The sequence below is a fragment of the Brassica napus genome, chromosome C4 (genome assembly GCF_020379485.1).
Source record: "Brassica napus cultivar Da-Ae chromosome C4, Da-Ae, whole genome shotgun sequence".
Classification (NCBI taxonomy): Eukaryota; Viridiplantae; Streptophyta; class Magnoliopsida; order Brassicales; family Brassicaceae; genus Brassica; species Brassica napus.
The window spans coordinates 23,378,992-23,396,470 of NC_063447.1; the positions used below are offsets into that span (position 1 = coordinate 23,378,992).

Below are 17,479 nucleotides of genomic sequence, written 5' to 3' on the forward strand. Positions count from 1 at the left end.
TTGGCTTTATACGATACTTCGCATCCCTCAGCGACCAGTTCGTAGAGCAATTCGCCATCAGCAGAAGCCTGGAGAAGAGTTCTGACGACCTCTATGAGATCCTCTAGCATAGGGCCAAACCGCTTCGCGTCTAAATAGCACGCTTTAATCAAGAGAAAGTTGCTATCTCGGAGTGTAAAAAGAGACATGCTCCCAGATGGAGACCTGTACAAGGAATTGACTAAGTGTCGATGCAGGACCATGGAAGATGTCCTATCCCGATCCTGGGCACAGGTGAAGTGGGAAGAAGACGTCGCCAGCCAAGCTAAGGCTCAACATAAGCAGAACCAGAAATTGGTCAAGCCAAGCAAAAGCGATCGAGACGAAGGGTCTCATCAAAGAGCAAATAAGGAGGCAGGGAGCAAGAACATGGGCAGGTACCAGCAGTACCGACCTCTCGACAGAGCTGAGGGAATGGCCGTATCAACATGGCCTGATATCTCTCACCTATCTATATCAAAACCAGCCCTAGTAAATGTTCTGAGGCAGATGGACCAACATGTCAAGTGGCCTCAGAAGATGACCTCTCCTGATTCCCACGGGAACCCGAACTGGTGGTGCGACTTCCATAACGACCACAGTCATAAGACGGAAGACTGCATCGAACTAAGAATCGAGGTCAACGAGCTGCTGAAGAAAAGACACCCCATGGAATTCCTTTCTGATAAAGCTAAAAACCTCCTGAATAAGGACGCGACGAAACAATCCGCAAAATCTGTTCCTGCCTCGCCTCCACAACAAAACCGAGTGATCCATGTCATCTTTGGTGGCTCAAAGATAAGCGGCATCAGCCACGCCGCAGCTAAGAAAAGCACAAGGAGTGCCAAAAACATGCAGGAGACCGGGACACCAAAGCGCCTGTTCCTGGGGACTGATGAGATCAGTTTCACCGCTAAGGAGCAGGAGAAGACCCTGGCTCCTCATCACGATGCCCTGGTGATCTCACTCATAATAGCCAACTTCCTTGTGAAACGAATTCTCGTGGACAATGACAGCTCCATCAACATCATCTTTCAGACCGCTTATCACGATTTGGGTCTGGAAGCAGGCACGCTAACATGGAAGGTTACCCCTCTCATAGGCTTCAGTGGAGAGGTTAAGCAGACCTCTAGCGAAGTCACTCTTCCCGTGTATGCAGAAGGAATCAACATGTCAACAAAATTCCTGGTCGTCGACTGCCAATCATCTTATAATATGATACTCGGACGACCATGGATCCACGACATGGGAGCCTTCCTTCAACACTTCATCAATCAATCAAGTTCCCTACTCCCTGGGGCATCAAGACCATCAAGGGAGACCAAGAGAATTCCCGGTCCTGCTACCAGACAACCCTAAAGGGAAAGACTCATGTCTTATAGCAATTACAGAGCAAGCCTCCAGCCCCGCACGCCGAGGAGCCGTAGGTCGAGGAAATGGACGAGGTACCACTGGTGGATGAAGATCTGACTCGAAGCTTGAAGATTGGATCCAAACTTGCCACAGGGTTGAGGCAGCGACTCATCGACTTCCTCAGGCCCAACTCAGATTTCTTCGCATGGTCTCACGAACAAATGCCAGGAATCGTGTCATTATGCATTAGCTGCAAGTCGATCCTCTATTTCCTTGTGGGAACCGAAATTCGCACTGTTGATTTCCGTTTAAATTAGGAAAGTTAAGAAAACCCTAATTTCCCAGAGATCTCAGATATCTGCTAAACCACACGCCAAGCAATCCGAACACGAAAGTAAGGACGAAAAGAAATAAGAAATCGTAAAAAAGAGCAAAAAGAGTCTTATTCCGAATTCGCGTATGAGCGTTACAACAAGGTAGAAGCCTCGGCTATGAGAGCTGTCGGCGAGATTCCTAGTTCTAACAACCTAAGACTGCAAAACCTAGTTGTGTCGCAGCTCGAAATAAGAAAAACGGAAAGTTGCCTAAATGCTCTAAGTGCTAAGTTTGCTCTGAAAAGGTTCTCTTTGTACCTCTCGCCTAGGACTCCTTATATACTCCCTCCGAGGTCGGTTTGAGCTTTCCTCTCCTACCCTTAAGCCGTCATAAATCAAAAATAAAGATATTCCATTTTTCTCGATCTTTATGATTATCTGCGGAAACTTCACATTTGTCTGCGGAAATTTGACATTTATCCTTTCTTGCGGACTAAGTATAAACCGCCATAGTATCTATGGGCTTTTAATTAAAAAATCGTAAGTGGGTTTCTAATCACGTTTTAGACCTATTTGGGCCGTCTTTCGACTCAAAACGTTTATTACGATTTTTATCGATAAAATAAACTTTCCTTGATTTTTATCGTAAAGTTTAAGTGATAACTCCAATCGATGGGGGTGAGAAATGATATGGCTGCGGTACATGGGAGCTAGCATTGAGGAACATACGAGAATGCACGGATTTGGGTCGTACCCGTTGATCGATGTCCGGACAGTTCGGTCGCTATGTAGCGACCTGATCCGCGCAGGATCAGTCGCTACGAAAGGTTTGGTCGGTCGCGGGTCGGTTGCTACGTAGCGACCGACCGAGTGGCTTGGTTGGTCGCTACGTAGCAACCAGCTTGTTTGCGGACCGGTTGCTGCGTGGCGACCTTGTGTGGATCCTTATGAACGCTTTCTTGGACCATGGGTGTTTAGTTTCGATGAATCAACCGAGACTAGTGCAAGATTTCACCGCAAAGTTCTTCGTAAAGATTTCTTTACGGAGATTACTTTTCGTAAAAGTGTTCATGCCGATTTTTACGGATATTTGAATGTTAACTTCGTCGTGTCCGTTTTTGACCCCAACATTCCTCCTGTTAGGCAGAAGAGAAGGAAATTCGTTCCAGAGAGAGAGAGAGATGAAATCATCAGCGAAGAAGTCAAGAACCTGCTGCACGCTGGCTTCATCAGAGAAGTCCAGTATCCAGAGTGGTTAGCCAATGTCGTAGTTGTGAAAAAGAAAAATGGGAAGTGGAGAGTCTGCATAGATTTCACCGACCTCAACAAATCCTGCCCAAAGGATATATTTCCCCTACCAAATATCGATAAGCTCGTCGACGCAACCGACGGACACCAGCTGATGAACTTCATGGATGCATTCTCTGGCTACAACCAAATACTCATGCACCCTGGAGATCAGGAGAAAACTTCATTCATGATGTCCAAGGGCATCTATTGCTACAAGGTTCTGCCATTCGGCCTGAAGAACGCAAGATCTACATACCAAAGGCTAGCAAATATGATGTTCGTAGATCAAATCGGACAGACTATGGAAGTCTACATCGAAGACATGTTGGTCAAATCCCTGGATGATGAATATCATATTTCTCACCTACAGCAGGCCTTCTCTACTCTTCGAAGGTATAACATGAAACTCAACCCTTCGAAGTGCTCTTTCGGCGTCAGTTTTGGAAACTTCTTGGGATACATATTGACCCATCGGGTCATCGAGGCAAATCCAGAACATATACGAGCTATTAACGCGATCCCAGCACCTCAGAACGTGAAAGAAGTCCAGAGATTAACCGGTAGGATGGCGGCCCAAAGCAGATTCATCTCCAGGCTGTCCGACAAATATCACGCCTTCTTCGAAGCTCTCAAGAACCCGAAAGATTTCAATGGACTCACAAGTGCGAATCCGCCCTCACCGAGCTCAAGACCTACTTGACTACACCACCTCTCTTGTCGAAACCACTAGACGAAGAAACTTTGCCGCTGTAGCTAGCGGTGTGTGAGCATGCTGTAAGCGCCGTCCTGGTTCGAGAAGAAGGGAACAAACAACTCCATGTTTACTATGTAAGAAAGTCTCTCCTCGACGCTGAAACCCGCTATAGTCACCTGGAGAAGCTAGCGCTGGCATTTGTAATCGCAGCCAGGAAGCTACGACCTTACTTCAAGGCTCATCAGATCGTCGTGGTCTCGGCTGACTTCGTCGCCGAGTTCTCTCCCACCATGCTCCCAGCATTGAAGCAAGAACTCTCCTTGCGAAATGAGAAAGGAGCAGTAGGAGAATGGATACTGCCCGTAGATGGCTCCAGCAACGTAGAGGTGCCAGAGTAGGGATAGTACTTACTTCCCCCACAGGGGAGACCACCTCACGAGCTGTTAGGTGTAACTTCAAAGCTACTAATAACAAAAGCGAATATGAAGCACTAATTGCAGGCCTGACACTCGCCAAGCAGATGGGAGCAGAAAACCTCAAGGTATTCAGCGACTGACAACTGATAATCAGCTAGTTGCAAGGAGATTATAAGGCTAAAGATGCCAGCATGATTAGATACTTGTCGATAGCCAATCGCCTCATCGAGAAGTTCAAAAGCTGCAAACTCACGCAAATATCTACAAAACAGTTTCTCAGGTAGACGCTCTGGCTAATCTAGGGTCCGCCCCAGAAATGAAAAGTCAGATGAGCATTCCCTTGTTAGTGTTCCAGTGGCCTTCAAGAGAGAAGGAAGCAGAGCCTGAGGAAATCTCAGCCATTGAGGAAGGAGAGACCTGGATGACTCCCATCATCAAATACTTGGAAAGTGATGTTCTCCCAGAGGACCGAAACGAAAGTAGAAGAATCAAGAAACAGTCCGCCAGATACTGCCTCTCCAAAAGAAAATTATTCAGAAGATCCTTCTCCGGACCGTACCTACGATGCCTTACTCCCAGAGAGGCCACCAGGATATTGGAAGAACTACATGACGGAGAATGTGGATCCCACTCAATGGCCGAAGCCTAGTGCTCAGAGCTCGAAGAGCCGGGTATTACTGGCCCACCATGGCAGGAGACGCCGACAAGCAAGCTCAACACTGTGACCGTTGTCAGAGGCACGCCCCGGTTTCCAAGCTTCCTCCAGAGAATCTCAAATCCATAAGCTCGCCCTGGCCATTCAGGAAGTGGGGCATGGATGTGAGAAAATTCCCAATGGCACCGGGGCAGAAAGTCTTTCTCCTAGTGGTCACCGAATACTTCTCTAAGTGGGTGGAAGCCGAAGCCCTGAGTCAGATAACGGACCTGCAGATCATGAGGTTTGTATGGACCAACGTGATCACACGCTTCGGGATCCCACACAAGATCATCACAGACAACTGACCCCAGTTCACCAGTCACGACTTTTAAGATTTCTGCAAGGATTGGGGCATAAAACTCACATTCGCCACTCCAAGACACCCTCAATCCAATGGGCAAGCTGAGTCCACCACCAAAACTGTGGTGAATATGCTAAAGAAACGTTTGGAGAAAGCTCATGGAAGATGGGTAGAAGAGTTACACGGGGTACTATGGGCTTACCGGACAACTCCGAAGGCAGCCACACTAGAAACACCCTACTCACTGGTCTACGGCGCAGAGGCTATCGTGCTAACAAAGGTGCACGTAAAGACCGTATAGGACTCCTCTCACAAGAGGAGAATAACGAGCTAATGGTCCTAAATCTCGACCTGCTCGATGAGAAAGGAAGCAGCACGGCTAAAGAACTGGTCTTACGAGCAAAACATCGCCAAAAGCTGCAACCAAAAAGTTAGAACCAGGACCTTCCAGGATGGGGATTGGGTTCTACGACGAGTCTTCGATAATACAGAAAATAAAGCCGCAGGGAAACCTGCCCCCAGATGGGAGGGCCCCTACAAGGTATTTGAGGTGCGGGGAGCAGGAGCCTACACGCTGCAAGACAGTGAAGGTAAGGTCCAACCTAACGGCTGGTATGCCCTGTACCTAAAAACCTATCATTTCTAATACGACCTCCGGGTCATTATCTATATTCCTACTTATTATCTATTATTTAAGTATCCTGGTTCCCTACTCCTATGCTAAAACGTCTCCGGACTAAGGCATATATAATAAAATTAGTTACGACTAAAGGAGTAGCAGGAAACCACCATAATTAAAGGGGCATAGGGGCTGGATCAGAACCCAAGGAATCTCTGATCCTAGCCAACCCTTCACTTAGAGTGACACGCTCACTTTCACGACAATGGGTATATGACAAAAGCAAGAGTGGGCCTGCGCAAGCTAGAGTATGCTATGTATAAAAAATAGATAAGGTCCTGCATAAAGGCCATGAGCCGACCTATATGCAGGAACCTCCAACACTAAACGTGTAAACCCCTGCATAAAAACACCATGAGCTACAATACAGGGGACACAAAAAGCAATGTACTGTAAACACTTAAGGGTTAACACAGGGAGCTAACAAAAACTAATGTACTATAAGGCCTCAGGGTCAATTCAGGGAGCTATCATATTGCAAAGTACTGTGTTCTGATCTCAGGGTCAGCACATGGAGCAAAGTGCAAAGTCCGGGAGCACATACTAATTCCTACTCATCCAGACGTGGAGAGTAGCTAAGACTCGTGCCTGAATCACTGTATTCACACCATCATACAAGACTGACAGTGGCTTTCTGCAGAAAGCAGAGTGCAGCATTACAGGGCCTCGACAGTGGCCAAACCTCTGGGTGGTAGAGAGCGAGTCCTAAGCCGAGATCAATCGTGGCCTACCTAAGGGAGGCAAAATGTGATCTCGAAGAAAACAACCTCCGGGTTTATAAAGCAACCTCCGGGTTCGCAACACCTTCAAGTTCCCAAAAGAACCTCCTGGTTTACAAAGCAACCTCTGAGTTTATAAACAAATGAACCCTCGGGTTCGCAGCATCTTCGAGTTTTAGACACAACCTTCGGGTTTACAACAAAGACCTCTGGGTCCCACGAAGCACCTCTGGGTCAGAAGCAAAGATCTATGGATCGATCTCTGTGAATTCATTAGTAACCTAACTAAGTGTGGTGGAATACAATCCCAATCACACTCAAATCTACGAATTCGAGTCCTCAGGAAAATCACCTACCTAAGGGAGATGATAATCCATTCCATCGATAGAGGCTTACCTAAAGGAGGCAGAATGCGATAAATCACGTCTTAAGGCTCAAGTAAGGAGTTCTTGGCTAATTTAGCATCTGCTCAAGGAAGGCAGAACGCCACCGCAAGGTCTACGACAAGGTTGCGTCCGAGCCTAAAACATCCTATATATGTCCTATCTCTTCAGCAACCAATAATAGCCTATCTAAGAAGGGCGGAAAATAATGCAGACGACAGCCTAAAGATTCAAGAAAGGATCTCCAAAAATATCTCTAGACCTCAGGGTCATCGCAAAGGTATAGCACCTTCCAAGCAAGAAGTCTTCAGCAAAACCAAAGCAACACCTGCAAGAGCTAGACTCCTCCAGCACAATCAAGCCGAAAAAGATCTCCACGACGGATTGGTCTTCGATGCAAATCAATCCTAAAAACGCAAGAAGACTTCTACTACGAGTCAAAGCAGGCAAATGGGAAAATGCATATTAAAGCCACAAAGGGTCATTATTCCAAAATTGAGATTGCAAAAAAGATCATCATCCAAAATCAGAAAAAGCAACAAGAAGAAAAATGGATTGTTTAAAAGAAACTAGCTTAAGACGAAGATGCATCCGCTGGAGCTGGGGGTGAGACCAAAGGAAAGCCTCCAAATTGACCACCTTCCCCTATTACAAACAAGTATTGACGGTATTCTTCCTCAGGGTTCCAATGGCCAACTTTGTTTTCCAACCATTCCTTCATGAGTTCCCACCGGGCAGATACCCTGGTCCGCTGGACGGCCAACTCCCTTTGGATTATCAAATCCTGCACACCAGTACGAAGTGAGAAAATCTCATCATTTAACCTCCGAAGATCTCCCGTGGACAAGCGACAAAATATCTCAGATGGCGCGCCTGTGCTAGAGCCTTCAGATGGAGCCATTGAGGGCGAAGAAGAATTTGGCTCAAAAGGAAGATAACTCTTCCAAGTTTTGGCCTTATGATAGCTATCATATATTTCCGACAACGACCGTCCCAAGGTACTTCCTAAAAGAGAGATTGCGTTGAAACAAAGTACCAAAGAGAGAAGCCGGAAAACTCAAGCTATGGGAATAAAAAGCTTACCCCAAATACAACTATGACGTAAGGCTTCGAGGCTAAGCAGGAAACCTACCCATCTGAATCGCCTAGGAATCTCTAACGCCAGCTTCACAAGCTCCTCCCCCACGAAGGATAAGGGACGGGATACATCTAAAACAAAAACATAGATCACGTAGGAATGATCCACATCATGCATAGGAAGATCTGTAAAAAGAAACTTACCCATAGAGCGCCAAAACAAAGGATATCCAGAAGCTCTACTCGTCTTCATAAACATATATCTCATATTCCAAAGATCTCCGAAGGGATAACTGCCCCTAATACCTCTCGACGGTTTGTCCACCAAAGGATGACTATCTCTCGATCGAATATGTTAAAATCTTTTCTTGTCGAAAGAAGGTTCAAAGCGATAGGAGTACAGGATCTCATGTATCCCGAACGGTATCCCATGAAACTCTCCTAACACATGGATAGCAATCAATGTTCACCAAGTCAATGGAGTGAGTTGAGAAGGACAAAACCCGAAGTAGGAGGATATCCCGGCTATCAATGTAGGGATGTTTCCCCTGAAGCATGCCTCCATATGTGCTACATAAATGGCTACCTCATCACTCCCTCCATCTGGAGCACACTCGAATTCGGTACGGCACCTCAACATCACTGACGGAGGAATCAAGTATTTCCCCGTATCTCTCCTGTTGGGGAAAAATATTCCATGAAGAGATTACTCCAGCTTTCGACTTCCAGGTTCCTGCCTCCAGGTTCCGGGTTCCTGCCCCTGGGTCTGGGTCCCTTCCCCCGGGTCTGGGTCCCTTCCCCCGGGTCTGGGTCCCTGTCTCCAGCCTCCGGCTTCTAGGCCGAGTGATTTATCCTGCCTTAGGATAAATTGAAATTTTCCTTTAATAAGATAACCGGCTTGGACAAGAGGGAAAGAGGAAGTATTGCAATACATATGACCTCCCTTAAGAAAAACGGAAATATTCTATTATCTAAGAATATAATGAGTATTTCCAAATCTAAAAAGAGAGGCACGACCTCCACTATAAATATAGGTTTCTAAACCTATAGAAAGGGGGTCCAAGACGTCCATAACCAGAGCTCACCAATTCTACAGCCGCCAAGGCAAGGTTTCGCACCTAGAAGACCATCATCATCTACTGGCTTATAACCGACGAATCCCTGCGATTACTTTCAACTAGATGAAGATATATGCTCCCTGCAGCATGTCTACAACTCTACTTACTGGCTCAGGCCACGATCTCCATCTCATCAGCAGGGTCCCTCCATGCTCATTGAAGCACCTCGACACATCATGCTCACTGCAGCATATCCACAGGTCAACCATCTGTTCCGGCCATGTGCCCCCTAGAACAGATGACTCCTACCAACTACAGAGCTACGTGCTCCCATGGCTACGTGCCCATTAGGTCATGTCCCTACTAGAGCCCCGTGCTCCCTAGGCCACATGCCTCCATTAGGCTACGCGCCTCCATCAGGCTACGTGCCTCCATTAGGCTACGTGCCTCCATCAGGCTCCGCGCCCATCTAGGCTCCGTGCCTCCATATACATGAACTACAAACGGCTTGATCCCTCACTGAAGGGTACGTAGGCAATCCCCACTGAAGGATGCAGCCATAAACCCAAACACCTTCCACGGTTCCACACCTAGACGCTCAGGGACCGCTCCTAATGGTCGGAACCATCAACTACAGATCAGGAGGCACCCAAGGACCGACCCTGGTAGTCGGAACCATCGATCATAGATCAAGAAGACCCTGGGATCTTCACTATCGGTAGGCAACCCCCGCCTAACGACCAATCTCCCTACTAAGTCACCGACGACATATACTGGCCCATACCAATATGCACTACAAGAAAAAAAGGTTTTCTTAGCGTATGAAAAAAGCTATCATATGCTATTGTTACCGTTATTGAAACCACTATGTATGCCCCAGATATCTTAGGTCCCCCCTATATTATAGCAATTTTTTAAAAGCTATTATATCAGAGACATATGATAGCTTTGTTTTTAGCTTGCTATAGTTAGCCAGACCTTATGATAGCTTTTGTTTTGAACATTATCGTATTTTCTATCATAGTGATGTATCAGTGCTATATCTATTATCGATTGTGTGCTATTAGTACCTGTTCATATAAACATGTTTTGCTGCAATTAGAATTATATAAAAAACAATATTCAATTTATATTTCATTAATAACCTAAATGTACTTACATCAATACCACAAACATGTTTACATTTTCATCAAATCTTACACAAAACATAAAAATCAGAACTAAATATAAAAAAGACTAGAAAACATGGGAACTAAATCAAAACCTTGAGCTCCCATTTCCTTCTTGGCCTTAGCATGTATCTCGTAGAAAAAGCGGCGTAGGTATGCACCTTAATAATCTCCCGTGTTGGTGTTCCAAGAACCTGTAAAAAACAATCATAAGGGCGAATGATGGTTTCAGAATCTTTGGAGAAGGAACTTCTTAAGCATTAGAATTTCTGTATCAAGCTCTTTCCAGTGTTTGTAAAGGATCAGATCTAATAAGAAAGTGAAGAAAATTGATAAGAGGAGACACTTACATCTAATATACGGTCAAGGAAAGGAATTCCAGTGGAAAAGTGAATATCTCAGCATCAACATAAGCTGCATATCAACAAAGAAGAGAAACATATTGAAGTGAATATCTCAGCATCAACATAAGTAGAAAATTTGAAGTTACAGTAAGTACCCAATATGAAATCGCATAGAGAAACAATTAGAGCACCTAATAGAGACGAACCAAGCATAGATTTGCATCTAGGCTATACGTTTGCGATGTAACCTGAAATCATAAAGAAACCATCAGCAATCAACTTCGTATGAACAAAACAAAACTGAGGTTCCTAACCTCGAGCAGTCTCGCACCGAGAGTTCCACCAGAAGCAAGCATTCTTACTTCTTAACATATGAGAGAACACAGTCAACACTAAGCTCAGAATCTAGCCCTTGGACATGAGGACTTAGTGAATTTGCAGCAAGTTAGAAACCTACAAAAAAACATAACTGATGAACAACAAGCAGACAACGATTAAGGCTTTGTACAAATTTCAAAGGTAAATAATTTTTTCCGAACAAATATTACCTAAATCATAGAGTGCGAGTCCTATAACATACTAGTTTGTGTGGTTAAGATCTCTGCTCGTGACTTAAGGTTAAACTAGAACAAATCTTAAGATATTTTTTTCCTCCTAACTGACTACCAAAGCAATGAAACCCAAAAGAAAATGTGTGAGCTTTCTCCACTAATATTTACCACTAACATTGAATAAGAATCTATACAAAGGCCATGCTATTAAAATCAATACTATGAACATTAAGGATACTCTTTAGGAGCCTGAAGCAATTGATTTGCAGCAGCATTTGGAAAGACCCTTGCGGTCATCAAAGACGGTTCTTCCTGAGATTCCAAAAACATTCAATATTCTATAAAACTCATTATTCAGACATGGTTCTTTAACCAATACAAAAGAGACAAGAATTCTCAAGACAAGAGCAGGAAGTAAGCAAGGACCTGGTGAAGAAGAGATGAGATGTCTGAATGTACAATGTAGAGTAGAACCTGTGAACATCTCCATGTTTGTCTTCTTCTTCTTCTTCTTCTACTTTATGTTTCACTTCATTAACTGCAAAAACAATCAAACACTACTACACCGCAAACAAGAAGGCAAGAAGAAGACTATTGAAGACCAATATATCCAAAGAAGAACGAGATGACCACTACATACTAGAGAAGAAGAAGATGGTAGTTAGTAACATGTCTTGAGAAATCAACAAAGCCTTCTCATAATAATCAAGTTCTTGTGTATATTTATAACTTCTCTCAGACACACGCCTCTAGTTATTAACACACAAGACAGTGAATCAATTAACAAGATATCGAACTTGTTAAATTTTACAGAAAATGGAAGAGTTTTGTTCAAGACAGACTATCCAAGTACCTGAGTTCCTCGCCTACAGCCACTTTTTTATTCTCATCTTCCTCTTCCTGAAAATACAGAGAAAGCCTTATAATCCTAGTGACAATGGAATACGATTAGTTAATAAGATCGAGATATACCTTGTCGATCCAAATACCTTGCTCTTGTGTCTTCTCTCGTTTTGAATCTGAAACTCCACCTCTGTTTTCTCTGGTTCTTCTTCTTCTTCTTCTTCTTCCCATCTCCATCTCCTCTGTCTCTTGCAAACACATACCACAAATCCGCCATCAAGCTCACTTCTCTGTATGAAGAATACGAGAGTGGAGACAAACGTACCTTAGATTGCCAACTCGAGAGGCAGGATGTCTCTTCCCTTGTCTCTGAACCAACTCCATCTTATGCCTTCTCTTATCGCTCGACTCAAATTCTTCTCTCGAGACGAATGCTGAAAAAGGTACAAGCAGCGGCGGAGCTCGAACACGGCGGACCTGAAGCTGAGGCGAAAACGGCGGAGACAAAGCAAGACCCCACCCAACCCAAGCTCTGGTTATCTGAGACGAATCAAGACACGACCCGAGCTTTCTCTCCTCTCCATCTCCGTTTCGTCTCGTCTCTCTTCTCTTATGTCTCTCGTGTCTCAGGCCCTAGGAAAGAAAGGGAATGAGAAACCCTAGATTTATTCAAAACACAGAGAACACAATACCCCAAAACTATTTTCAAAATAAGAGGAGAAGTGAGAATTGTTGAAGAAGAATAAAAGAGAAGTGAGATTTGGAGAAAGTGAGAGGGAGATATACATGGGAGAAGATGAACAGTTAGATTTGACGAGAGGAGAGAGTTTTTTTTTGTGACTATTTTTTTGTGGAAACTAAATTTTACATCTTTAAGTAGAGAATGTGTTATAGTAAAGGGGGAAAATTTTGGTATTTCGCGGTTTGTCACAATTTCACCTAAGTATAGGCGGTATGCGTGATTTTTTATTCCTGCTTACTAATTTTTCACGATAGCCTTAATTAACTGCTATTAATGTATACCGAAATCGAAAAAATTATCTTTAATAGCAGTTTAGAAAACAAAGCTATTACAATGTGCTATCAATACGCCTTTTTTCTTGTAGTGATGGCAGTATCCTAAGAGCAGGATCTCCTAGTTTATCAACTATCGAAGCAGGGGAATACACTCAACGACGCGTCTCCTTCCTCCTACCATTCCGTAGAGCTGAGCGCGGATCGCTTGTACAAAAAAATACCCTAACAGTTTGGCGCTAGAAGGAGGGGAAGCTTTAAACTACGTGATAATGTGATAGGCAGAAGAGATATTACATCTATTCCTGCAAAATCTCTCAACCCCAGCCACCTGGGGGCAAGAAACGACGTATTCTCATCAGATCTAAAGCTCACGCAGCTGGAAATACCTCTTCAAGAGAGGATAACACATTGCTGAAAGCAGTAGCAAGATTCAACGCATGAACTACCTACGAGTCATCCCTGCTAGTTCATGCTGGTTATAAGGAATCACACTTCCACAATCTCTGGTTCCTGCTGGTTTGGGTCTCAACTGCAAAGCAGGCCCCCGCAACCTTTGGATTTAATGATCCCGACTAGGAGCAGTCATCACCAACATCAATATCAATGGACAATCCACTAGCAACAATCTAGCAAGCCATAGACACCAGGAATGCATCCAGGATCACAACTCTGCCACATATGAGAAAGATGAAAGGTCCTCAAGCAGGGCACAACATCTTCCGGCCGGGTTTACAACTTTGACGAATTCCAAAAGCTGGAGGAGCCAGAAGAGGAGTTCCTAGAAATACTGCAGGCATACAAGACAACCACTGAGTGGTAACTGGAGAACCACCTTTCTCTTTAGGTTCTAGAATCTAAGTGGTAGTGGAACCCTAGATAAACCTGATAGCTAGGGGGATACAACGCCTTAGAGTACTTGTCAAATTTGACTGGGTTGTTCCGGGAAAGGAACCCTGCCCAAGCGCCGTGAACACTGCTGTTCCACCTCCTGCAAAAGAGCCAGAGAAAATGCTAACTCTACAGCAACGAGTGCTCGTCCTCATACCCTCTACTCATTTGGAGCAAAGGGGAGTGAAAGAAGCCGAAGAACACATAATCCCGCTACCATTCATCCAAAAGGAAAAGCCAAACCTCTGGGTTCCGTGTTCCAGCTTCCAGGTTCCGGATCCCAGCTTCCAGGTTCCAGATCCAAGGTTCCGACCACCTTACTACCGCTTTTCCTGGCCATGTACCCTGATATACCTTTGAGGAAGACACGTCCACGAGGAAAGCAGGGGCAGATGAGCTAAGCGTTAACCCAAGGGGCTACACGCATCAACAACTCCCATCAGCACGCCCGTGGCAAAGGAGATTCAAGAAGAGGCGACGAGTCATCGAATGACGTCCAGAAAACGCTAAGAGTGGCTCACCCAAGTGGAAGCAGAGAGCAGCCTGGACGTTAAATGACATCGTGAAACGCTGAGAGTGGCTCACCCAAGCGGGGGCAGAGAGCAGCTAGAACGAGTCATTGAACGACACCTACAAAGAAGGAAATCCAAGGAATATGAGCAAATCAATATCCGTGGATGATCAACAGCAGGAGTGGACTAATCATGTCCTAGTATGCATAAGAAAACGCTAACCCCTGTGAAGCAATAGAAGAATCACCTCATCCTGGAGAACTCATGCTATCTAAACAACCGATTCCGAGTCCAAACCTAGGTCAATTCCTGCCTATTGACCAATCTGGGTCAAAGATCACATGAGATCATGTCAACCCACACTCTCCAAGCCCAGGGACGGAGAAGTACTGTCGCTTTACCTGAAAAAATAAAAGCACACATTGAGTGCCGTCCTGGTGCAAAGAGCAAAAAATATTGCTCCATACGCCAGAGGTACAAAGGTCATTGGCAAGGCAGACAGAGGAGCTCGGCAACATCCGGGAACCTCCATCTTTCAGAAGGGTCTACCCCAAAACCTTCGGGTTCCAAGCGAAACTGTTCCACAAACTCTGGGTTTCTGGGGGACGAAGCCCACAAACTTCCATGTTTCAGAAGGGTCTACCCCAAAACCTTCAGGTTCCAAGCGAACCAGTTCCACAAACTATGGGTTTCTCCATCCTAGAGTCAGGGTGTAGGTTCTTCAGAAGATCATTCTCCAGCCGATATCCAATCATGGGGCACATAAGCAAGAAGTAAGTCGATAATTTGTTTCCTCGCCCTGGTCATGTGCCATTCAGATCTAGGAAATAGGTGACTATGCGCCCTGAGGTCCTGCGCCAGAAAGACAGATCTCGCTTATCACTGCAATGCAAATCCAAGATCAAGAATTCCTACTTCCGAGTGGGGCAACATATCACCTACCGCAGATTTCAACTGATACAAGTGATCTTTACCAGCAAAACCTACGATTCTTGCCATCCATCGACATGCAAGGCCAGGATCCTGAATCTCCCTAGGTCAATCGACCTAAACAAGCCACAAGCCTGGGAATATCCATTAGACCCCTGTCTATTTCGGGGAAATCGACTCTCCTCCAGGTTCAAACACGGCCCATGCCTAAAAAGAACCCAGAAAAGGAGACTTCAGAGCGACGTCCTGTTCACGCCAAGCCCAGAAGGACCTGCCACCGACAAGCCGGTGTTGATGCCCACTGAAGCATCGAGCGTTTCTCCATCAGGTCTCGCACCAACCAGAGAGAACTACTTCAGGCCACGAGCCCCCTTAAACCCGGAAACATCTACTAGACCCCGGTCTGTCCCGGGGAAATTTTTTCTCCTCCAGGTCCGAACACGGTACAGACCTAAGAAGAACCTGGGAAAGAAGCATTACTGGAGCGATGTCCTGTCCAGGGGAAGCCTGCTGAGAATGAGCAACTTCGGTTGACTTGAGTGCACATGTTATTCCCCGAGTTCAATGACGAAATCAAGAAATAAGGGGGAAACTGGTTGGGAAAAATCATCCAGGCCTTGGGCAGGATACCGGCCTCCAGGTTCCTATTGAGAGAAGCTCTGGCTCCGACCTCTGCATCCATCCCTGCCTCCAGATCAATAAAAGGGATTACTAGATCCTATGATCTTGCGCATAAGTGGAAACCCACACATATGACGCAAGGAAAATATTTTACAATCGCAGGAATGGGCTAGCACAAGCCATTGTATGCGGTCAAATATAGTACTCCTGCTCAAGAGCCTACTCCCATGAGGGATACGAAGTACGTATAATGCAAGGTACTGCCTGAGGAGCTTACACGCTTACTCTTAGGCAGGGAGCATATTACATATAATGCAAAGGTACTGCCTGAGGAGCTTACACGCTCACTCTCAGGCAGAGAGCATATTACATATAATGCAAGGTACTGCCTGAGGAGCTTACACGCTCACTCTCAGGCAGGGAGCATATTAAATACAAACGCAAAAGTACTGTATTCAAACTCAGAGTTTGTAGAGGGAGCGATAATGGGTATGAGACAAAAAGCAGGAATGGGTCTGCGCAAGCCTGAGTATGCTGTCAAAACTACCTAAAACCCCTGTGCAGCCTAAGGCGCATCGGGATCCCTAGAGTACCATTGTGAAAAGTACATGTATTAAAACGCTACGTGCTACACAATACATGGAACACATGGTATAATTATTGCAAAAGTACTGTGAAATACATGGAGCAATTAAAACCCTGCTTCCCCAGACGTGGAAAGCAGCGAAGCCTGACACTTGGGTCATAACACCCACACCAGCACCCTCTAAGCCTGTCAGTGACTTCCTGCAGAAGTAGAATACACATAAGAACTCGATAGTGGTGTTGGGATCAAAATCGGTTACGACGAAGTTAACATTCAAAACGTCTGAAGAAGAAAATGAGAAATTTCTTCGATAAATACCTTTTCGAAATAGATTCTTCTCTACGAAAAGCTTTGCGGAAGAAACGCGAATCATCAGACAAGAGCTCGAGAAGGATCGTTACGCAGCGACCAAACACGTGCTCCGCTCGGTCGCTACGTAGCGACCGAGTTCGAGCCAAAGCTCGGTCGCTACGTAGCGACCAAACGTCCATTCCGCTCGGTCGCTACGTAGCGACCGAGCTTGAGCCACGTAGCGACCGAGCTCTTCCGAAACGTCGATACGACATTAGTCCATGCATTATCGTCTACCCTTCGACGCTATCTCCCGAATACCATAGCGAACCCATCTCACGTTCCCCACCATTTCTAAGTTATCAATCAAACTTTACCGTAAAAACCACGGAAAGTTCATTCTTTATCGAAAGAAGCCGTAATAAACGCTTCGATTCGAAAGACGGCCCAAAGGGACCTAAGACACAACTCGAAACCCAACTTACGATTTCTTAACCAACAGCCCGTAAACCGCATGTCGGTTTACGCTTGGTTCGCAAGGGGAGATAAATGTCAAGTTTCCGCGGATATATACGAAATTTTGACGATAATTACGAAGATCGGAAAAAATGGAATATCTCCATTTTTATGCTATGGCGGCTTAAGAGCAGAAGAGAAAAGGCGTAAAACGACCTTGGAGCCAGTATATAAGGGGTCCTAGGCGAGAGGCATGGGGAGGGGACTTTTTC

General features: G+C 45.3%; 1 protein-coding gene and 1 long non-coding RNA gene across 2 annotated transcripts; one reads left to right on the top strand and one right to left on the bottom strand.

Moving 5' to 3' along the window:
* Positions 1-240: 240 nt before the first annotated feature.
* On the top strand, positions 241-1,377 carry LOC106392994. The gene has a single exon (XM_013833750.2). It carries the CDS (start codon positions 241-243, stop codon positions 1,375-1,377), a length of 1,137 nt encoding a protein of 378 aa, XP_013689204.2.
* Positions 1,378-10,108: 8,731 nt separating this feature from the next.
* Positions 10,109-13,966, bottom strand: LOC106381701. The gene is made up of 9 exons (XR_007322545.1): positions 12,232-13,966; positions 12,036-12,152; positions 11,490-11,963; positions 11,302-11,375; positions 11,061-11,113; positions 10,827-10,965; positions 10,668-10,760; positions 10,519-10,582; positions 10,109-10,362 (listed from the first exon to the last, which is right to left on the bottom strand). It is a non-coding gene; the product is annotated as an uncharacterized LOC106381701 (long non-coding RNA).
* Positions 13,967-17,479: the final 3,513 nt, after the last annotated feature.

Coding starts and splice junctions, on each gene's coding strand:
- LOC106392994 (XM_013833750.2), top strand. CDS start 241: ATGGAAGATGTCCTATCCCGATCCTGGGCACAGGTGAAGTGGGAAGAA.